Source organism: Squalius cephalus (genome assembly GCF_949319135.1).
Source record: "Squalius cephalus genome assembly, chromosome: 6".
In the NCBI taxonomy this organism is placed as follows: Eukaryota; Metazoa; Chordata; class Actinopteri; order Cypriniformes; family Leuciscidae; genus Squalius; species Squalius cephalus.
In genome coordinates this window covers 5,025,303-5,043,831 of record NC_137127.1, presented here as the reverse complement: position 1 = coordinate 5,043,831, position 18,529 = coordinate 5,025,303, and the positions used below count along the sequence as shown (strand labels likewise).

The following is an 18,529-nucleotide window of genomic DNA, read 5'->3' as shown; positions in this document are numbered from 1 at the left end:
AACTTGCAACAGAGCCCTTGCTCATCACTCCACCTTTGTTTACTTCCTCAAATGGTTAAACTAGTCTTTCATATGGCAAGGAAGCACTTGCACTGGCTTATTTCACTGAGGTAAATCTGAGGGAGGAGGGAGTATTTGTCAGTAACAGGTGGAGCTGGACTTCTCAAATTGCTTATATTTGTAGATTTTCTCTTTTTGACATTTTCAGCAAGTTTATCGCTGCACATTCTGCAATTGCGATTGCATAACTCAAGGAAACCACATCGGCACCCGACATCAGTGTTAAAAATGATCAGTGTATTCATAGAAATAAAACTAAATTGTCCCCTCAGCTAAAATAGTACTAGAAACTGGTTCTATCAAGCTATTAATTGCTTCATCTGTTGTTGGAACACAAATGTAGCAAATATTATTAGCAAACTATGGGTTCCACCAAAATACCATAGTTACTATCAAGTTATTGCTTCTACAAAAAAATGTGGTAACTTGGTATTAGGAAACAGTCTTATATATAGGCCTGTATAGACTATATTTCTATATAAAGTTTCTTTCTTTTGTTTCTCATTTTGTTTTTTATTTTAAATGTATGTGCACATATTAATTGAGACTACATAGGCTACATTAAAAATGTTTATCATAGTGCAGACCTGTCCAAGTGATCAGAAGAAAAAGGCTGCAAGGTGATTAAAATGGTGAAACACTTGAAGTAATTGTTGACAAGTTAGCAGATATACACAATCTTTATAAACAAATCAATTATTACTTTTTAATCACATGTTCAAATAATAAAAGTTGTGATTGGTCGCTAAGCTCGTTTCCGACCGGAAATGAAGGCAAGTTGGAACGGAAGTTTTGAAAAACTAATCGGACTTTTTTCCATTCAGGAAAAGGAGGAATTAAATGTGAAATCATTAATCTTTTTTTTTTTTAATTATCAATGTCATTAATATCTATGTAAGTTTAAGTCAATTAAGTTTAGCTTTTCATTTAAAAAGCCGTAATGCAGTTGTCAAGCCGTAATTGAATATCTGAATACCGTCGGGAAGCGTTTTAGTAAAGTTATTTCATTATCATATAAGGAGTATTATATTATTATGTATCATAGTCTTATGTATTATAAAACAATAAATTATATCATATTTAAACATAGTCTGGCTACTGTAAATAATTCTAGCTTCTGTTTTCTTTCTGTAGAGAGTTTATGAGGGGATACACTGCCATCTAGCGGTGACTTTGAAGGACTACAGGATGGCGCTCAGCAAATGCACTCGGGTTCCCAGTCTTCATTACGTGATGTCTGAGCATGCTCTCTGAAGTTCAGACTCCCCTAAAATCCATCAGCATCCCTGTTACTCCATACTCTGATGTAGTTGCTGTTGGGCTTAGGAGAGAGGAGGGACACGCACGGAGATGACACTTAGATGGAGATTGTGGAGGTGAGGAGTGATGCCAGCTGTCATATTTCATTGTGTTCGTGGTCTGTATGAGTGTGTGTGAGTGTGTTGATGAGTGCAGCACGTTGGCTGATTGTCCTAGAGTAATTTTAGGGGTGTGTTGCTTATGCAGCTGTCATTCTGTCTAGCCGACCGGTGGTCTCTGTGTGTGTCTGTGCACGCAGAACAGGGAAATATGATTGAATATATGATTAGCCTTTTCTATCTATCTATCTATCTATCTATCTATCTATCTATCTATCTATCTATCTATCTATCTATCTATCTATCTCTGCTGGCTCAGTGCCCTGTTAGGCTGTTGTGTTGATTTTATTTTCATCATTTACATTTCGTTCCTGATCCAGAGTCTTAAAATGACATAATAATGTGGATAGTGTATACAGTATTTTCCAAACGAAAAGATTTTCTGCATTAGAGAAAGGTCATCAGACAAAAGTCATTATACTACGGCGGAATTCAGAGAATGTTTCACCTACATTTCTGCATGTAGCCATTTGTATTCTAATACAATTTGTATCCTACATGTACTAAATTATATTTTAATATACACTGTAAATAATTATATATATATATATATATATATATATTTATATATATATATATAAATATATTTATATATAAACCTAATTATTATAACCTATAATTATTATTATAGGTTTAGGTTTATATATATATATATATATATATATATATATATATATATATATATATATATATATATATAATTATTATTATGATTATTATTATTATTAATATAACTAATTTAAATAATTGTTGCATTTAAAATCTATATTTGTTAAAATATATAAATATATATATTTTTAATATAATCAGTTGTTTAAGCAGCAATTAGGTTTATATATATAATTATAAATTATATATATATATATATATATATATATATAATGATAACAGATATTAATATATAAAGAACATATTTTTTATAATTATATATAAATAAAAAAACTATATATATAAAAACAAATATATAATCTGAATTCATTAATATATTGATATTTATTTTAAATACAGTGCCAGAAATAGAGTTCTTAAAAAAATTATTATAAAAACAATAATTGTAACATTTTAAAATGTATTTTTTAGGCAGCAATTAGGTTGAAAAAAAAAAATAAATAATAATAATTATATATATATATATATATATATATATATATATATATATATATATATATATATATATATATATATATATATAATTGTTTTTTTTATTGTTTTTTTATTATTATTTAAAAAAAATAATTGTAACATTTTAAAATGTATTTTTAGGCAGCAATTAGGTAAAAAAATAAAATATATATTTTTAATATATATATATAATTATTATTATTATTATTATTATTATTATTATTATTATTATTATTTTTAACCTAATTGCTGCCTAAAAATACATTTTAAAATGTTATAATTATTTTTTTTATAATTATTTTTTTAAGAACTCTATTTCTGGCACTGTATTAAAAATAAATATCAATATATTAATGAATATTATTGTTCTGGTTATATATATATATATATAACCAGAACATTAATATTCATTAATATATTGATGTTTATTTCAAATACGGTGCCAGAATAAAAATTCATTGATTTGAATGTGTTTGTGTTAATTGGCCGTCTGTGTTCTGCTTCAGTCACAGCGCGTGCTGAGGACACATCTGTGCCCAATATATCTGTCTGAGTGCGGCTCACGCCAGGACTCCACTGTGGTCGAGCCGTTTACCGTGTGTGTTTGTGCACAAATATCGTTATAGTTCTATCACTAGTTCTGGAAAACTCAACCAATGTAGATCTTGATGAATTCTGCTGTAATTCTGATTTCGTGTATGCCTGTATGAGTACATGTGTGTCTTAGTGTCTTCTCCGCCAGACATCATCACACACAAGCACATTTTCCATTTATAGCTCATTAGACTTGTGCGAGGATCAGTTTTAGGCAAAGGGGGTGGCCCACTTGTGCAAATATGGTTGCAGTGTGTGAGTGTGTAAGAAGGTAGAGCAGGATCTCAGAGAGAGAGAGAGAGAGAGAGAGAGAGAGAGAGAGGAGCAGTGCTGAATCTTCTGTCACTCTCTCTCACTCCACCGTGAGAGCTACAGGAGGACTCACGCTGTCCTCCAGCACACCCACACACACACACACACACACACACACACACTGAGAGAGAGAGAGAGAGAGAAGACACTGAAACACTGAAGACAAAACGGAAGGATTTTCTGATTTCTCCTGAGGAGCTGCGAATAACCCTCGGAGAAGGATGGCAGAGGGAGAGGGGGGAGATGAAGAGATACAGTTCCTACGGACGGTAAGTGTCGCTTGACCTGCTTTTGACTCAATAATAATGTTGTTTGCGAAGGACTCAAAGTTGAATCTCAACAAAAATGAACTATTTTTTCACTATCATGTCTCCCCCCAGTATTTAGACTAGTGGTTAAGTAGTGTAGGTAAATATTAAAATGCAACATTCTTGAACTTTTATATCTGGTTCACCTCAATCTTGAACTTTTGGTTACATTATTGCTGTTGTAAATTGTTAGGAATGTTCCTGCATTGCGAGTGTCGATTTTAAGCATGCATGCTAATTTATTTGTCAAGTGCTTGACACCCTAATATATATTGTGTTAACTCCCCCATCCACACTCTCCTGGCTTATTCAGGCTGAATTGTGTAATACTGTGGTGTTTTTGGACAATTTTACAAGCCCGTTTCTCATCCTGTATTTAGTTGACTATTTTTATGGTGGCCCACTTGTCTTCTGATCTGCTTGTGGACTTGAAAGTCTGCCTAACAACTCAGTGAGGGACGACGTCTCTTATCAGGGACATGTCCTGCTTTTGTTATTGCTGACTGTGAACTCATATATTGTGAGTGCTGCATCTTTCCACATATTCTTCCAGAAGATTCTGTCATCCGATGGATGTATGTGGATGTGTGTGGATGGACAGCGGCCGGTGCATCTGTTTGCATCGTTAGCTATTTTTACCTCAGGAAAGGAGAGACTTTTAGAAGTGGAGAGTAAGACGCTCCTTGAGGGGGGACAGCTGGCCTCTGCCCTCATCTCAAACTGAGCAGTGCACACACAATCTACACAGTTGGACGGACTCGGGGCGGAAAAGGGCGTACAAGAAGAATTGGAATTATACAGCATTTGTGACAAATTAGGAGATTAAGAGACATTTGAAACTGAGATTGTTAGGGGCCGGGGCCCACTAGGGGGCCTCAGCAAACTTCCAATGGCAGCCACACGATAACTTAAAAGTCATAAAAAATAATATATTCAGGGCCTTAAAGGGATACTTCACCGATTAGCATTAAGCTTTGTATCAGTAGAAACCCGGTAGTATTTTGGAATGACCGTGCTTCCCTCACTCATGTCCCCCTGAGACGAGAGATTTCTGTATTGTGTTTCTGGAAAAAAACCTCAGATGACGCAAAAATCGTTATTTTGTATCATGGAGGCTTTTTTGTCCAGAGGCGAGAGACTACAGCCAGTAGGAGGAGCTCGTTCCGCATGTCTTCAACCCGCCCATAGGGGGATCTCACGATTAAACGCTGTCTTTTCAGTTTCGAGTCGACTAGTAGCCTAGTTGTATAATTTCTTCCGACACTGCCCTCTGTAACCGGTAGGCGTGGCTTGGGAGTGTCCTCGTAGGGCAGCGAAGCAAGTGCATTCTGGGAGTTGTAGTCTTTCATCCACATGAGCCAAAAATACATTTTCTGGCTTTTCTCAGTCTAGAAGACACCAACTTCTAAACTAATTTCACATTTCTACTACATAAATGACCCAATTTAAATACACATTCATCTTTCCAGCGGTGAAATATCCTTTAATTTCATTTTGGAAATTAGGGGGGGATTTTTTAAAGCTACACTGTGTGATAATTTCCCCCATCTAGCGGTGAAATTGTATATGATTACCCAGTGAATATTAATTTCTGTTCCTTTCAATTTCGAGGGTGTTTTAACTCCTACAGTGGCCGTATTATTCCAAGATTAACATGGCTTCCAGTTCGACTTCGTCCAATTGCTATTCATCACCTGTGATCCGTCGCAGCACAGATTTATGTTACAAGGTAAAAATACTTTTTCACCATTGACGCGAGGAAAAGTAACGCAAGTTATACTAGAGGTCGTTCTGGCGTTATGCACAACCATGCTATGGTTAGACAAGCAACTATAAAACTTCGAATTTACACAAATAGGCTGAATTACCTGTCGAGAAGAAAGCAGGCAACTTCGGCGTCCGTTTTAAAATCTTTGCTCCTCATGAGCTCTTTCCATCTGGGAAAAGTTACTCCAGTATTGACTTTGGTCTTGCTGATTTGCCTGTTGCGTTGACGTTTTAATTCTCTCTTTATACTCTGCTACATGTCCTCGAAAATAGGCGTGATCCTCCTTCAGCAATCTTTCAAATCTGCCGGCAGTCACGAGTAATCCCCCCCTCGCATTCGTCACGGTGTCACTGAGTGTAAAGCGTGAAAGGCGAAGCTTGAATTTACAGGTATGTCCCTCTTTGGCTAATGTAGTTTCAAGATGGAGGGGCAACATGGCGACCGGCATTCGAACCCCTCACCCGTATGTACTTTCAATGGCAGATTATAAACTTAAGAGAATACTTTATTACTTGAAAGAAGTAAATATACATTAATGAGCACATATATTTTTGAAAGAACTAAGTGTTTTTTGCTAAGAATCAACTAAAAAAATTACACAGTGTAGCTTTAAATTAGATTTTTCCCCCCCAAAAAAATTATTACATTTATCTCGCCTAAATGTTTGCGCTAATAAACTGCCATATGTAGCTCTCTAACAGAGTTCATTGTGAAGCATCATCTATTGTGGAGGGTCGTTTCATGATGGTTGTTGAAGCTGTGCTGGAATTTACCGTGTCTATTAATGGGTAAAGCTACAGAAATGTCTTCAGCTTGAGATCCTTTCCATCTAAACTGGTTATATCTCTTAATCCTAGTACTGAATGTTTTATTAGCAGTTCTTCAGGTTTTTTTTTTTTTTTGAAGAACATACTGTTCTTGAAACTTCTGGAATCACAAAATAAATCATGGTTAATTCATTTAATATATAAAGGACCCTTGGCTCCTTCTTTTGTTGAAAATGGCATTTAGCTAATGTCAAAAATCACATTAAATAGGTTAGGTTCCTAAGAAGGTTATAGATTATTAATGCAAAAGGCTCTCAAGGCTGTGTGTTGCAGGGACTTTTATCATGGGTAAGAGGTGTTCTTATTTTCTAAAAAACTATTACCAGGCTTTAACTGAGATAAAATCCCTAGACACAAAGTCCTTTTTTATAATATTGCTTGTAAAATGGTGGCAAATATGAAGAAAATGAAAAACACCAATGTACCATTAACAGTTAAATGTATTAATAATTAAGCAGTACGTGGCATTTCCTTTTCTTTTATTAGATAATTATATAAATAAGAAGGTAATTCTGAGTAACTTGAGTAATTTAGCTAGTAGGTTTGATTTTTTTATTTAAAAAAAATATTCTAAAAATAATTTCCAATAATTTACAGTAAAAATAACATTTACAGTTGCCAAGCAATATAGCATCCAATCAGAATTTCTAGTTGTAGCTGACAGTTTTATAAATTGATGCTTTGGATGTTGAAGACGACAGTCTGGACGACTGTCAATCCATTTGGCCAGTGGGATCAGCGGATCTCTCATAATACTCCCTCATGCCTCATTTAGGAATGCTAATTAGAGCTTTATGTGGATGACAATGCTGCAAAGAATCCCTCACGCCTTTACGATCAAAGGTCAGATTTTTATATTCTTCACGAGACACCAATACAAAGTCTCGCAGCTGTTCTGAGCCCACACGTGCGTAAAGACATTTTTGTATTGTTGTCGGGAAGGATGCAGACTATAGAAGTGAAGGTTTTTTACAGGCATCATTAGATTTCGAATGAACATTTTGCTCCTTCGTTTACATGAATAATTAATTTAGTTGTGTTTTATGGCTGATGTTTAGTGTCATCTGGTGTGAAGGAACTCTTTGACTATATTTGTGTGTGTGTGTGTGTGTGTGTGTGTGTGTGTGTGTGTGTGTGTGTGTGTGTGTGTTAAAAATGGCCCACTTCTTCCTCTTAACTCCCACTTACTCGCCCTGTTGTTTTTTTTATATCACTGGATGAGGACTGGAAAAGAGGGATGAGTGGAAGGGAAAGAGGAGAGTATATGTAGTACATATGTATGAGAGAACATATTCTGTCACTGTGATTGAATAATTATGGACCCTGTAGTAGAAATCCATCTTTATTAGTTTTTCTGCTTTTTACTTAACTGTTGTTAAAAGAACAAAAAAAAACAAAAATTATTTTTTTATCTGCATATATGACAATATCCCAGCATCATACTAATGAAGTGTGTTGTTTATGTGAGATTTAAAGTGCAATGAAGGAGGTATTGTGTGCTGTGTGGAGAGTGTGTGTACCTGCTGTAATCCATACAGTGACTCAGCATGTGTGGGTCAGTCAAGAACTGGCAGTTTTCTGAAGGGCTCAACAGTGTGTGTGTCCTTGGGGGAATCCTTTCAGGAAAGCCCTTTGTTTTTTTTTTTTACTGACATCTTCGGTTTCTGAGACATGCCATGGCACTCTTTCACAATAATGTTACATCCCTAGTGTTCTTAGGGGCCGTTCTGCACTACTTTCCCATTGTTTCTGTCTATGTAAAAACTTAAAAGAAGTTAAACTTTTAAAAAACATGTCCCTAGACCTTGCATTTTTATTCCCGTTCCACTGCCCTGTTCTTTGTGAATTGCCCCTTATGGTGCCATTATGCAATCAATAGCCACTTTTCTACCATTGGGCAGAGCGGTAAGGAATGGTTCCAGTTATTTTCCACTTGAGCCTGGTTAGGTACATTTTGGGTGTTTTCACACCTACAGATTATTTGTTTAGTTCTGAAACAAAGACTTAATTTGTGACAATGTTGCATTTTCTTCTTGGTTCGGTTCGCTTTCACAAGGCAACTGTTCAAAGCATGCCAAAATGTGTTTAAGCAAGTCACATGTGAGTACAACTGTCTTCTTATTAGTCAGTTTTTCCTCTGCATCATCCATCACGATGCTTGACAGGTTCGCTCCATGAGCTTATTGTGGCTTTATTTGTAACTGTCGAGTATATGAATGTAGCCGTCATTCCTGCTGTTAAATTATATACTACATTCGTATTAATACTGCAGCAAATTCAATCACGCTCTCTATGGATCTCGCAGTGCTGTCTAGAGGTTATCTGTGTCAAGACACACGCAAACATATGAATGTTATAATGCAGCTAGAGCAGGATTCAAGGCTTCATGGGACAGCATTCTTGCAATTACACAACATTTTAAGATGAAGAGGTGCTCTTTTTGTTTTCAACTGTGAGAGCTTACTGTGCTCACTCACAGAATCAGACACTACTGCTATTTATTTAGCACATTTCCCGTTATTAATTATAATACCATTTGGGCCTTTGGGTCGAATTGCTTTCACACCTCAAGCGAAACACCCCAGAGTTTCATTTGCAATCGGGCCGAGACAACATCGTTCAGGTGGTCTTTGGGCGATTGTTTTGGTGCGGATTGACGTGTTTACATATGCCTAAACGAACCAAACCAAGGGAGAAAACGCATCAGGTTCGGAAACAAACGCTCAGTTGTGAAAGCACCCCCTGTTTTCCGAATGGTTTGGACCAAAGGTGCAAAAGCGGCTAATGTTGTCATGACATAATTTTCATGCGGCTCCAGAATCACAATGCATTTGATGGCTCAGGTGATTGACACATTTTTTTAAAATAAAAAACACTTTAGTTTAGGATCCAATTCTCACTATTAACTAGTGGTTTATTAGCATGCATATTACTAGGATATTGTCTATTTGTTCTTATAATTGACACATTAAAGCCTTACTCTGCGTGTCCATATTCTGCATCCTTTAATCCTACCCAATACCTAAACTTAACAACTACCTTACTAACTAATTATAAGCGGGAATTTAGGAGTTTATTGAGGCAAAAGTCGTAGTTAATAGTTAGTTAATAGTGAGAACTGGACCCTAATCTAAAGTGTGACCAAAATACCCAATACCAAAGATGCCATATTTTCAAAGGAGGTCCTGCAGCAGCCAAGCCACTGCTGTTGAGACGAATGCGAATGCTACCGGATAGCTTTATCCAGGTTTTACTGAGCTCCTTAAAGGTGTTGAAAATAAAGCGATGGAAAAGAGAGAGAGAATAGCATCAGTGGTGTTGGAGTGCATTTGAGGGGGTATTCGGGTTCCAGGCTATAACAGCCGTTTCCTTTTATAGTTCCACCACTATAAGCGCCTGACACTCAGGAGGGAGAGCAAGAGAGTCTGTGTCCTACTTCGTCTTTGCCTGAATCCATAGGGAGGACAGCGAGCATGTGTGTGTTTTTACATGTGTGTGTTGCACATGAGGCATAAAAGCATCTAAGAATTGTGAATTGGAGCCTGTAATCACTTCTAAATGATAATTGATTGATTTGTGCATAGAGTAATAGAGAACAAAATAAGGGTAAAGAGAGAGAAAGGGAGTTAGTTTAGTGGCTACTGTGACACAGTGTTGTAGTCAGGTCACCAACTGGGTCCGAACCGAGTCTCGAGTCCCCAGTGTTCGAGTCCGAGTCGAGTCTCGAGTCACCAAAGAAGAGTCCGAGTTGAGTCCGAGTTGAGTCACCATTACCTGAGTTCGAGTCCGAGTCGAGTCTCGAGTCACCAAAGAAGTGTTTGAGTCCGAGTTGAGTCTCGAGTCACCAAAGAAGAGTCTGAGTCGAGTCACCATTACCTTAGTTCGAGTCCGAGTCGAGTCTCGAGTCCCCAGTGTTCGAGTCCGAGTTGAGTCTCGAGTCACCAAAGAAGTGTTTGAGTCCGAGTTGAGTCTCGAGTCACCAAAGAAGTGTTCGAGTCCGAGTTGAGTCTCGAGTCACCAAAGAAGAGTCTGAGTCGAGTCACCATTACCTTAGTTCGAGTCCGAGTCGAGTCTCGAGTCCCCAGTGTTCGAGTCCGAGTCGAGTCTCGAGTCCCCAGTGTTCGAGTCCGAGTCGAGTCTCGAGTCACCAAAGAAGAGTCCGATTTGAGTCCAAGTCGAGTCACCATTACCTTAGTTCGAGTCCGAGTCGAGTCTCGAGTCCCCAGTGTTCGAGTCCGAGTTGAGTCTCGAGTCACCAAAGAAGTGTTCGAGTCCGAGTTGAGTCTCGAGTCACCAAAGAAGTGTTCGAGTCCGAGTTGAGTCTCGAGTCACCAAAGAAGAGTCTGAGTCGAGTCACCATTACCTTAGTTCGAGTCCGAGTCGAGTCTCGAGTCCCCAGTGTTCGAGTCCGAGTCGAGTCTCGAGTCCCCAGTGTTCGAGTCCGAGTCGAGTCTCGAGTCACCAAAGAAGAGTCCGATTTGAGTCCAAGTCGAGTCACCATTACCTTAGTTCGAGTCCGAGTCGAGTCTCGAGTCCCCAGTGTTCGAGTCCGAGTCGAGTCTCGAGTCCCCAGTGTTCGAGTCCGAGTCGAGTCTCGAGTCACCAAAGAAGAGTCCGATTTGAGTCCAAGTCGAGTCACCATTACCTTAGTTCGAGTCCGAATCGAGTCTCGGGTCCCCAGTGTTCGAGTCCAAGTTGAGTCTCAAGTCACCAAAGAAGAGTCAGAGTTGAGTCACCATTACCTTAGTTCAGAGCCATAGAGAGAAAGAGTTGCGACACTCCCATAGACCTCCGTTGTAAAAAATGGCGGCGCTTTTAACCGCCTACTTCCGGGATTTGAAGATCGGAATAGTTCCAAACACTGTCATTTGGGCGTTGGACACCATTCACTTACAGTACATTGCTGCGCGTCGAGTTGTTCCAGAGTTAAGTTGCTGAAATATCGACCTCGTTTGAATTGTCTATATTGTATCAGAGGCCCTTTGCGATGCTTATACTGGTCTTCATTTGTACATGCACAGCGTAATTATTTATATTTTATGTTGGTTGTTTCAACCAATTTTCAAGCACTGCCTACTAGCTAGTGCGACTTCGTCAGCTGTGACAGTACGAGTTCTGTAATGAATTGCTACCACGTTTATAGCAACTTTTATTTTATTTTATTTTTTGGGATATACTAACTTTTCATTATGTTTTATTGTCTTGAGTGAAGCGGCTTGTGAGAACAATGCTGGACCTCTATGATTGTTATGGGATCACCAGTCCTGTCTGTTTCATGGATCACCTGCCCCTGGTTTTTGTTTTTCTTGTTCACACACACTCACACGAGCACACATTTTTGTTGTCTGTCATTGTTTAATAAAAAATATTTAAGTGAACTCTGAACGGACCGCCACGGCAGACCTCTTTGCGTGATCACGAAGGTAGGCTAATGGCTGAATCAAAATTTATAAGCAAAATCACAGGAATCGATAGCCTAATACAGCCCAGTTGTGCTAAAATAAATATCATGAGACGTCCATCATCAGATGAATGATATGGAAAAGTTAAGTTAGAGCCGCTAAAGCCAGTGCTACTACCCATGCGAACATGAACAATATAAGCTTTTCCTTCCAAAAATATAGCCTAAAACTTATCTCCAAATGCAAAACTGACATTAACAAAATGCAATAATGCAATAACAGCTGAAAAAGTACTACAGTGTGTGTTTTATTTTATATTTACCGTTCAATAATGCAATCGCTGCTGTCTGTCCCATAGAAGAACATGACAGCCAGCGTATGTTTTGGAACTATTGTGGCTTACATGAACCACGTGACAGCCATAGCGGCGACATCAAAGAGTGTCGCAACTCTTTCTCTCTATGGCTCTGCCTTAGTTCAAGTCCGAGTCGAGTCTCGAGTCCCCAGTGTTCGAGTCCGAGTCGAGTCTCGAGTCCCCAGTGTTCGAGTCCGAGTCGAGTGTTCGAGTCCGAGTCGAGTCTCGAGTCCCCAGTGTTCGAGTCCGAGTCGAGTGTTCGAGTCCGAGTCGAGTCTCGAGTCCCCAGTGTTCGAGTCCGAGTCGAGTCTCGAGTCCCCAGTGTTCGAGTCCGAGTCGAGTGTTCGAGTCCGAGTCGAGTCTCGAGTCCCCAGTGTTCGAGTCCGAGTCGAGTCTCGAGTCCCCAGTGTTCGAGTCCGAGTCGAGTCTCGAGTCCCCAGTGTTCGAGTCCGAGTCGAGTCTCGAGTCACCAAAGAAGAGTCCGATTTGAGTCCGAGTCGAGTCACCATTACCTTAGTTCGAGTCCGAGTCGAGTCTCGGGTCCCCAGTGTTTGAGTCCAAGTCGAGTCTCGAGTCACCAGAGAAGAGTCCGAGTTGAGTCACCATTACCTTAGTTCGAGTCCGAGTCGAGTCTCGAGTCCCCAGTGTTCGAGTCCGAGTCGAGTCTCGAGTCACCAAAGAAGAGTCAGAGTCGAGTCCGAGTCGAGTCACCATTACCTTAGTTCAAGTCCGAATCGAGTCTCGAGCCCCCAGTGTTTGAGTCCGAATCACCAAAGAAGAGTCTGAGTCGAGTCACCATTACCTGAGTTCGAGTCAGAATCGAGTCTCGAGCCCCCATTGTTCGAGTCCAAGTCGAGTCATCAAGGTTGAGTCTGTGTTATATTTCAAGACTGCCTACATTTCTCCACTCTGGCACCTTTAAAGAGCTGATATAATTATAAAAGAGGGTCTACATTAAACAAAAATGACACCACTTTCACGATTGCAAAGGGAGTTTATTTACAGATTTTTTTCTGCCACAGCATATTTTTTTCATTGATTACATATACACTTTGCAACACAGTAATTTTCCAAATGTGAACATGTATTAGGGAGGGAGCCTGCGAATCATGCACTAGTGAAAGTAAGAGCGAGAATGCAGCGTTAAGTGAGTGACGTCAGTGAGTGTGTTGTCATGCAAGGAGAGCGAGCGCGCGGTAGCGGTGTCCGACTGAGAAGCGTATGTGTGGCTGTGAGGGAAAAAAGAGATCCCGGCTGATCTTGGAGCCCAAAACAGGAAAAGTGTAACATCTTATATCAAATTTTTATAACCAATTTAGTCAGAAACTTCATCCACCGTCATTCATTTGATGAATGCTCAAGTCCGCGAGTCCAAGTCAAGTCAGGAGTCCAGAGATTAGGGACTCGAGTACTCCATCACTACTGTGACATAATGAGCATTTAAACATCTCACACTCTTAGAAATATGGTATTAAGGTGTTTAACTGATTTATTTAAAATGTTGTAAGTTTTCTCTCTTAAGATGGATTTGTGTGATGATCAGCCTCAGAAATGAGGCGAGAAGGATCTAGAAGCACTAATTTTAGTGCTCAGTTATGCAGATAGAGCCCACAATAATGGCCTGTCCGTCACAGGGGACTCTTCATGGGCAGAGTGTGAGGTGTGTGTGTGTGTGTGTGTGTGTGTGTGTGTGTGTGTGTGTGTGTGTGAGATGGAGGATTAGACCAGGAGCTCTTCAGAAGATTCCTCAGGTCTTGAGTGTGTAAAGCAGCAGTCTTCCTTGGGCTTATATTTTGCTTAGCCCACAGATGATCGAATCTACACCTCAGCCCTAACAGACCATCTGTTCAGAGACATAGATTTGTGTGCTCTGTCATGACCACATCTTTACAATAAACAGGTGTTCCCTCTGCTAGCACTCCAGAAACTCGCTTACGTCAGCCAGAAACGTTTGCTGACCCCTTGAGTCCACTACTGCACTGTAATGTGTGAAGGAAAATTACTCATGGTTCAAATTATTACACACATAGCAGCTTTGTAGCTTTTCTCATGTTCCTCTGTTGTAAGTCGCTTTGAGTAGAAGCATCTGCTAAATGCATAAATGTAGATGTAGATCTTGGCACCAACATGAATATATGACATTAAAAACAGTCATTGCAGAATATTTTATCCACTCATCATCAATATTATGTGTTTTTTAAGTCATTTATTCAATTCATGATGTTTATTTGTAACAGCAAAGGCTCATTTCTTTCATTGCTATGCTATGTTCACAATAGTTATTTACAGAGTTATTAATCTACACTGTAAAAAATCAAGTTGATAATTTATTTTAAGTTGTAGTGTTACACTATACATGTACTTACTATAGTAATAACAGTAAATTATGCATTACTAGCAGCTAAACCTAACGCTAACCTTAACCCTAAGTATTACTTAATGTTATTCGGTAATTATTTGTGTAATTGCACTGTAACAAAGTTGTCTTAAAATAAAACGAAATGAAAAAAGCTACAAGCTTCAGGAGAGAATACTCAACTGCTGGAAATTTTTTTTATTCAATTCACATTTATTTGTATAGCTTTTTTCACAATATACATCATTTCAAAGCAGCTTTATAGAAAATGCATGAGTCCACATTACAAAACTGTTATATTAAGTTGGTCTGTGCTTTCATCAAACATAATAAAGTCAAAAATTATGTTTTTTACTTGTGTATTCAAGTAGCATTTTAAATTAATCTGAGCATTAACATTACAATATTGATGTAGAACTTCCTTTGTCTAATTTGGGTAGCAGTTTGTTGGGCAAAATGAAAAAGGTTATTTCTTTGAGTTGGAAGAAATGGAAGAAACTTCACGGAAGATAACACTAATCATCATAATGATGACTTAAATCATAACACAACTTTTACAACAAAATACAATCAAAAACATTAGCTAAAACGTCTATGAGTTTGGAATAACAAAAATGTATTCCCTTGTTTTAACCAAAAACACCAATTATTCAAGTGCATCATCAGTGATCAGACCCTCATATGTGACCCTGGATCACAAAATCTGACGAATTTGAATTTGAAGTCGCACGGGTATATTTGTGGCAATTGCCAACAATACATTGTAAGGGTCAAAGTTATCTATTTGTCTTTTATGCCAAAAATCATTAGGATATTAAATAAAGATCATGTTCCATGAAGATATTTTGTAAATTTCCTACCGTAAATATATAAAACATTTATTTTTGTGAGTGAATGCATCACAATCGCGAACATAAATGCACAACTTTAAAGGCGATTTTTTCAATATTTTGATTTTTTTGCACCCTCAGATTCCAGATTTTCAAATAGTTGGCCAAATATTGTCATATTCTAACAAACCATACATCAATGGAAAGCTTATTTATTCAGTGTTCAAATGGTGTATAAATCTCAATCTCAAAGAATTGACCCATGTGAATGTTTTTTTGGTCCAGGGTCACATATTAACTTTTTCTATACATTTGATAGTTCAGTTAACCTTTAAAGTAGAGTTTGTCTGACAAAATCGATTATTTAGTAATTAAGTATTTTACATAATTAAAGGTAGGGTAGGCGATTTCGGAGAGGCTAAACTTTGAAAGCATAAGGGCTAATTCCAAATGGCGTTTTTGGGGCTTTCCAAACATGCAATGGTCACTTCAAGGAAGTAATTGTATCCTTTACAGTCATGTGACCCAGGGTGATGAATCCTTGTGATTCATTTTGAAGCTAGATGGTGGGAGAGTTTGAGTTAACGTATAAACAGGATAATTCAAATTGTTTTGTTTTGTCACATTTTTGTCATAAATGTCATATGATGTTTAAACAAGTTTCAGGTAAGAAATGTGTTTGATCGTAGATATGTTAGGTAAATGTGACGACATGCAGGGTTCAAAGAAGGCAAGTTTTAAAGTTGAGTGCAGAGAGGAAGTTCACTCAACTTATGTTGTATTTCATTGCACTTGTTGAAGGGAGCAATGAAATACAATGTAATTTCCTCATCTTTACCTGGATTGTTACAGTGAACATCAATGTTATCTGCCCAATTTTGAAATTAGAATATAAGATTAGTATATATTCTCCGCTTTAAATGTTTGATTGAATGTTTCTGGATTGTTGGGTCTTTGTTTTGTAAAAGTAACAGAACAATCTGAAAGCTGGCTAACTTGCATAGAAATAATACTAGTACTCTCTTCATTGACAACATCAAAGCAATAGTTTACCCAAAAATAAAGATTTTGTCATCATTTACTCACCCTCATGGTGTTTCAAACATGTATGATTTTCTTTCTTCTGCAGAACACAAAAGAAGATATTTTAAAGACTGTTGGGAACCAAACAGTTTTGGTTACCTTCGACTTCCAATGTTTGGACAAAAAACACAGAGACATTTCACAAAATATTTACTTATATGTTCCACAGAAGAAAGAAAGTCAAACAGGTTTGGAACGACATGAGGGTCAGTAAATAATGACAGAATTTTCATTTTTAGGTGAAATGTCTCTTTTTGAGCCTTTTCTGTGTGGAAATAATGCAATCTAATTCTCGTTGGATAAACAAAGATCCAATATTCATTAGGATTATGTTATATTTCTCTAAACAATGACCCATAAGCACATGATCGAGCTTCTGTGAGTCAAACTATTAAAATTCTGTTGGTGAAGTCATGGTTATGACTCATAAAACTGCGGATGTTTCATGTTTAAGGGCTCTAGATGTTTTCAACAGTTGATGAAACTGCATCAGTGATGAGAGCCTTTATAAGTGCCTCTCATATAGACCCCTGGGACAGAGAGATAGTAGTTACTAGGCCTGAGTACACAATTTGTTTGTTTTATCAACCAAATGTCACAGTTGTGTTCTTCTTCTTCTTCTTTGGTGTTTTACGGCAGTTGGCATCCAAAATCACAGTTGTGTTTCTGTCTGAGTCTTGTTTTCATTAGTCACGTCTTCCTTTGTTCTGTTTTCCCGCCACTCCTTTGTTTCCACGGTAACCTTTCATTAGTTCATCTGTCACACCTGTTTCCTCATTAGTCTTGTTTCCCTGATCTGTTTCCCTATGTATTTAAGCCCTGTGTGTTACCTATTTCATGGTCCGATCTACGTCGTATTATGTGTGTGTGAACCCTCTGCCCGTCTTCTATGTACCAGTTTGATTTATATTTTGAGTAAAAGTTTGCATTGGAACTTTTGATTCTTCTTCATCTTCTTTTGCAAGTGACACCAAAGTTTGTCTTTTGTTTTGTTTTTCCATCACTGTGCCATTAGTCAGTATTTTAATATCAAGAGATTTTTTTTATTTTTACGTTTTGTCAGATGTTACACTGCAAATGTAGTATTTTGTGAACAAAAAATATTGAGCTGTTTCACTCGCTGAGCAAATATATTCATATAAAGTGAATATTGCAATGATTTTAGTTTACTTTTTTATTTGACCATTATATGTTTCTTAAAGACCACGTCATTAGACTAGTTTTGCGATCTCTGTCTCTGTGTCTCTGTCTCTGTCTTTGTCTCTGCCTCTGTGTCTCTCTCTCTCTCTCTCTCTCTCTGTTTTAATAGGCTAGATTAAATGACTTAAATTGTCATGACATAAGAAATCAAATTTGCCTTTATCTTTTGACATAAAAGAGTTCTTTGTACCATTAAAACATCCTGCAAGTTTTAAACCTTAACTTCCTTCTCATATAAACAAAAAATGTATTCAATCAAGCTTCAAAAAGGGCTTGTTTGGATACTGTGGGGTTGTGACGTCACACTGTCAAATAGGCCCTCATTTGTATATTACTGCCTCCAGTTCTACATCATCACACCATAGGCCCCGCCCACTGGCGTTCAGTCGCTTAACGGCTGACATTCGCCTACTGGATGTGAGGTTCGCACCAAAAGCAAATAAAGCCATTATAATGTCTGACGCTGTCTACAGTGATACAGTGTACAGATGTGTGTTCAGTTTCTGACACACTCCACACACTTTAGTCTGTAGACAACAGGACAAATGGAAGAGTGTAAGAACGTTCGCTTTGATGTTTAAACAGCTCGTTTGCTCATTTCTGTAGACACTTCAAAGGATACCAGCGTCAGGAACAAGTGAATAGTTTGTGGATAGTCATGGATTGGGTCACAGGATTATGTTTGTTCAGAGCATTTGTAATGGAGAGTTCGGAAAGAAGCTTTTATTGAAAGATGAAGCAGCAACTCGTGCAATAGCGAGTGGGTGTTAATACTGTTTCCTATGCTGTGACGTTAGCCATTCATAACAGTGGCCATTTACTGACAAGCCTTAAAGGAGCAGCGCCTTAAAACGGATCATTTCAGAATGAGGATTGAAAATAATCATTTTTCCA

At 38.0% G+C, this 18,529-nt stretch overlaps 1 protein-coding gene across 4 annotated transcripts in view; it reads left to right on the top strand.

The window, feature by feature from the left end:
* The first annotated feature begins 3,480 nt into the window (after positions 1–3,480).
* The window catches only part of ryr1b (ryanodine receptor 1b (skeletal)), a 120,329-nt gene continuing 105,280 nt past the window's right edge, over positions 3,481–18,529 (top strand). For all 4 annotated transcript variants that reach the window (XM_079873971.1, XM_079873970.1, XM_079873969.1 and 1 more), the window contains exon 1: positions 3,481–3,775. In XM_079873971.1, coding sequence (XP_079730097.1) covers positions 3,728–3,775 — 48 coding nt within the window. In that variant the 5' untranslated portion in view covers positions 3,481–3,727. The remainder of the gene's footprint in view (positions 3,776–18,529) is intronic.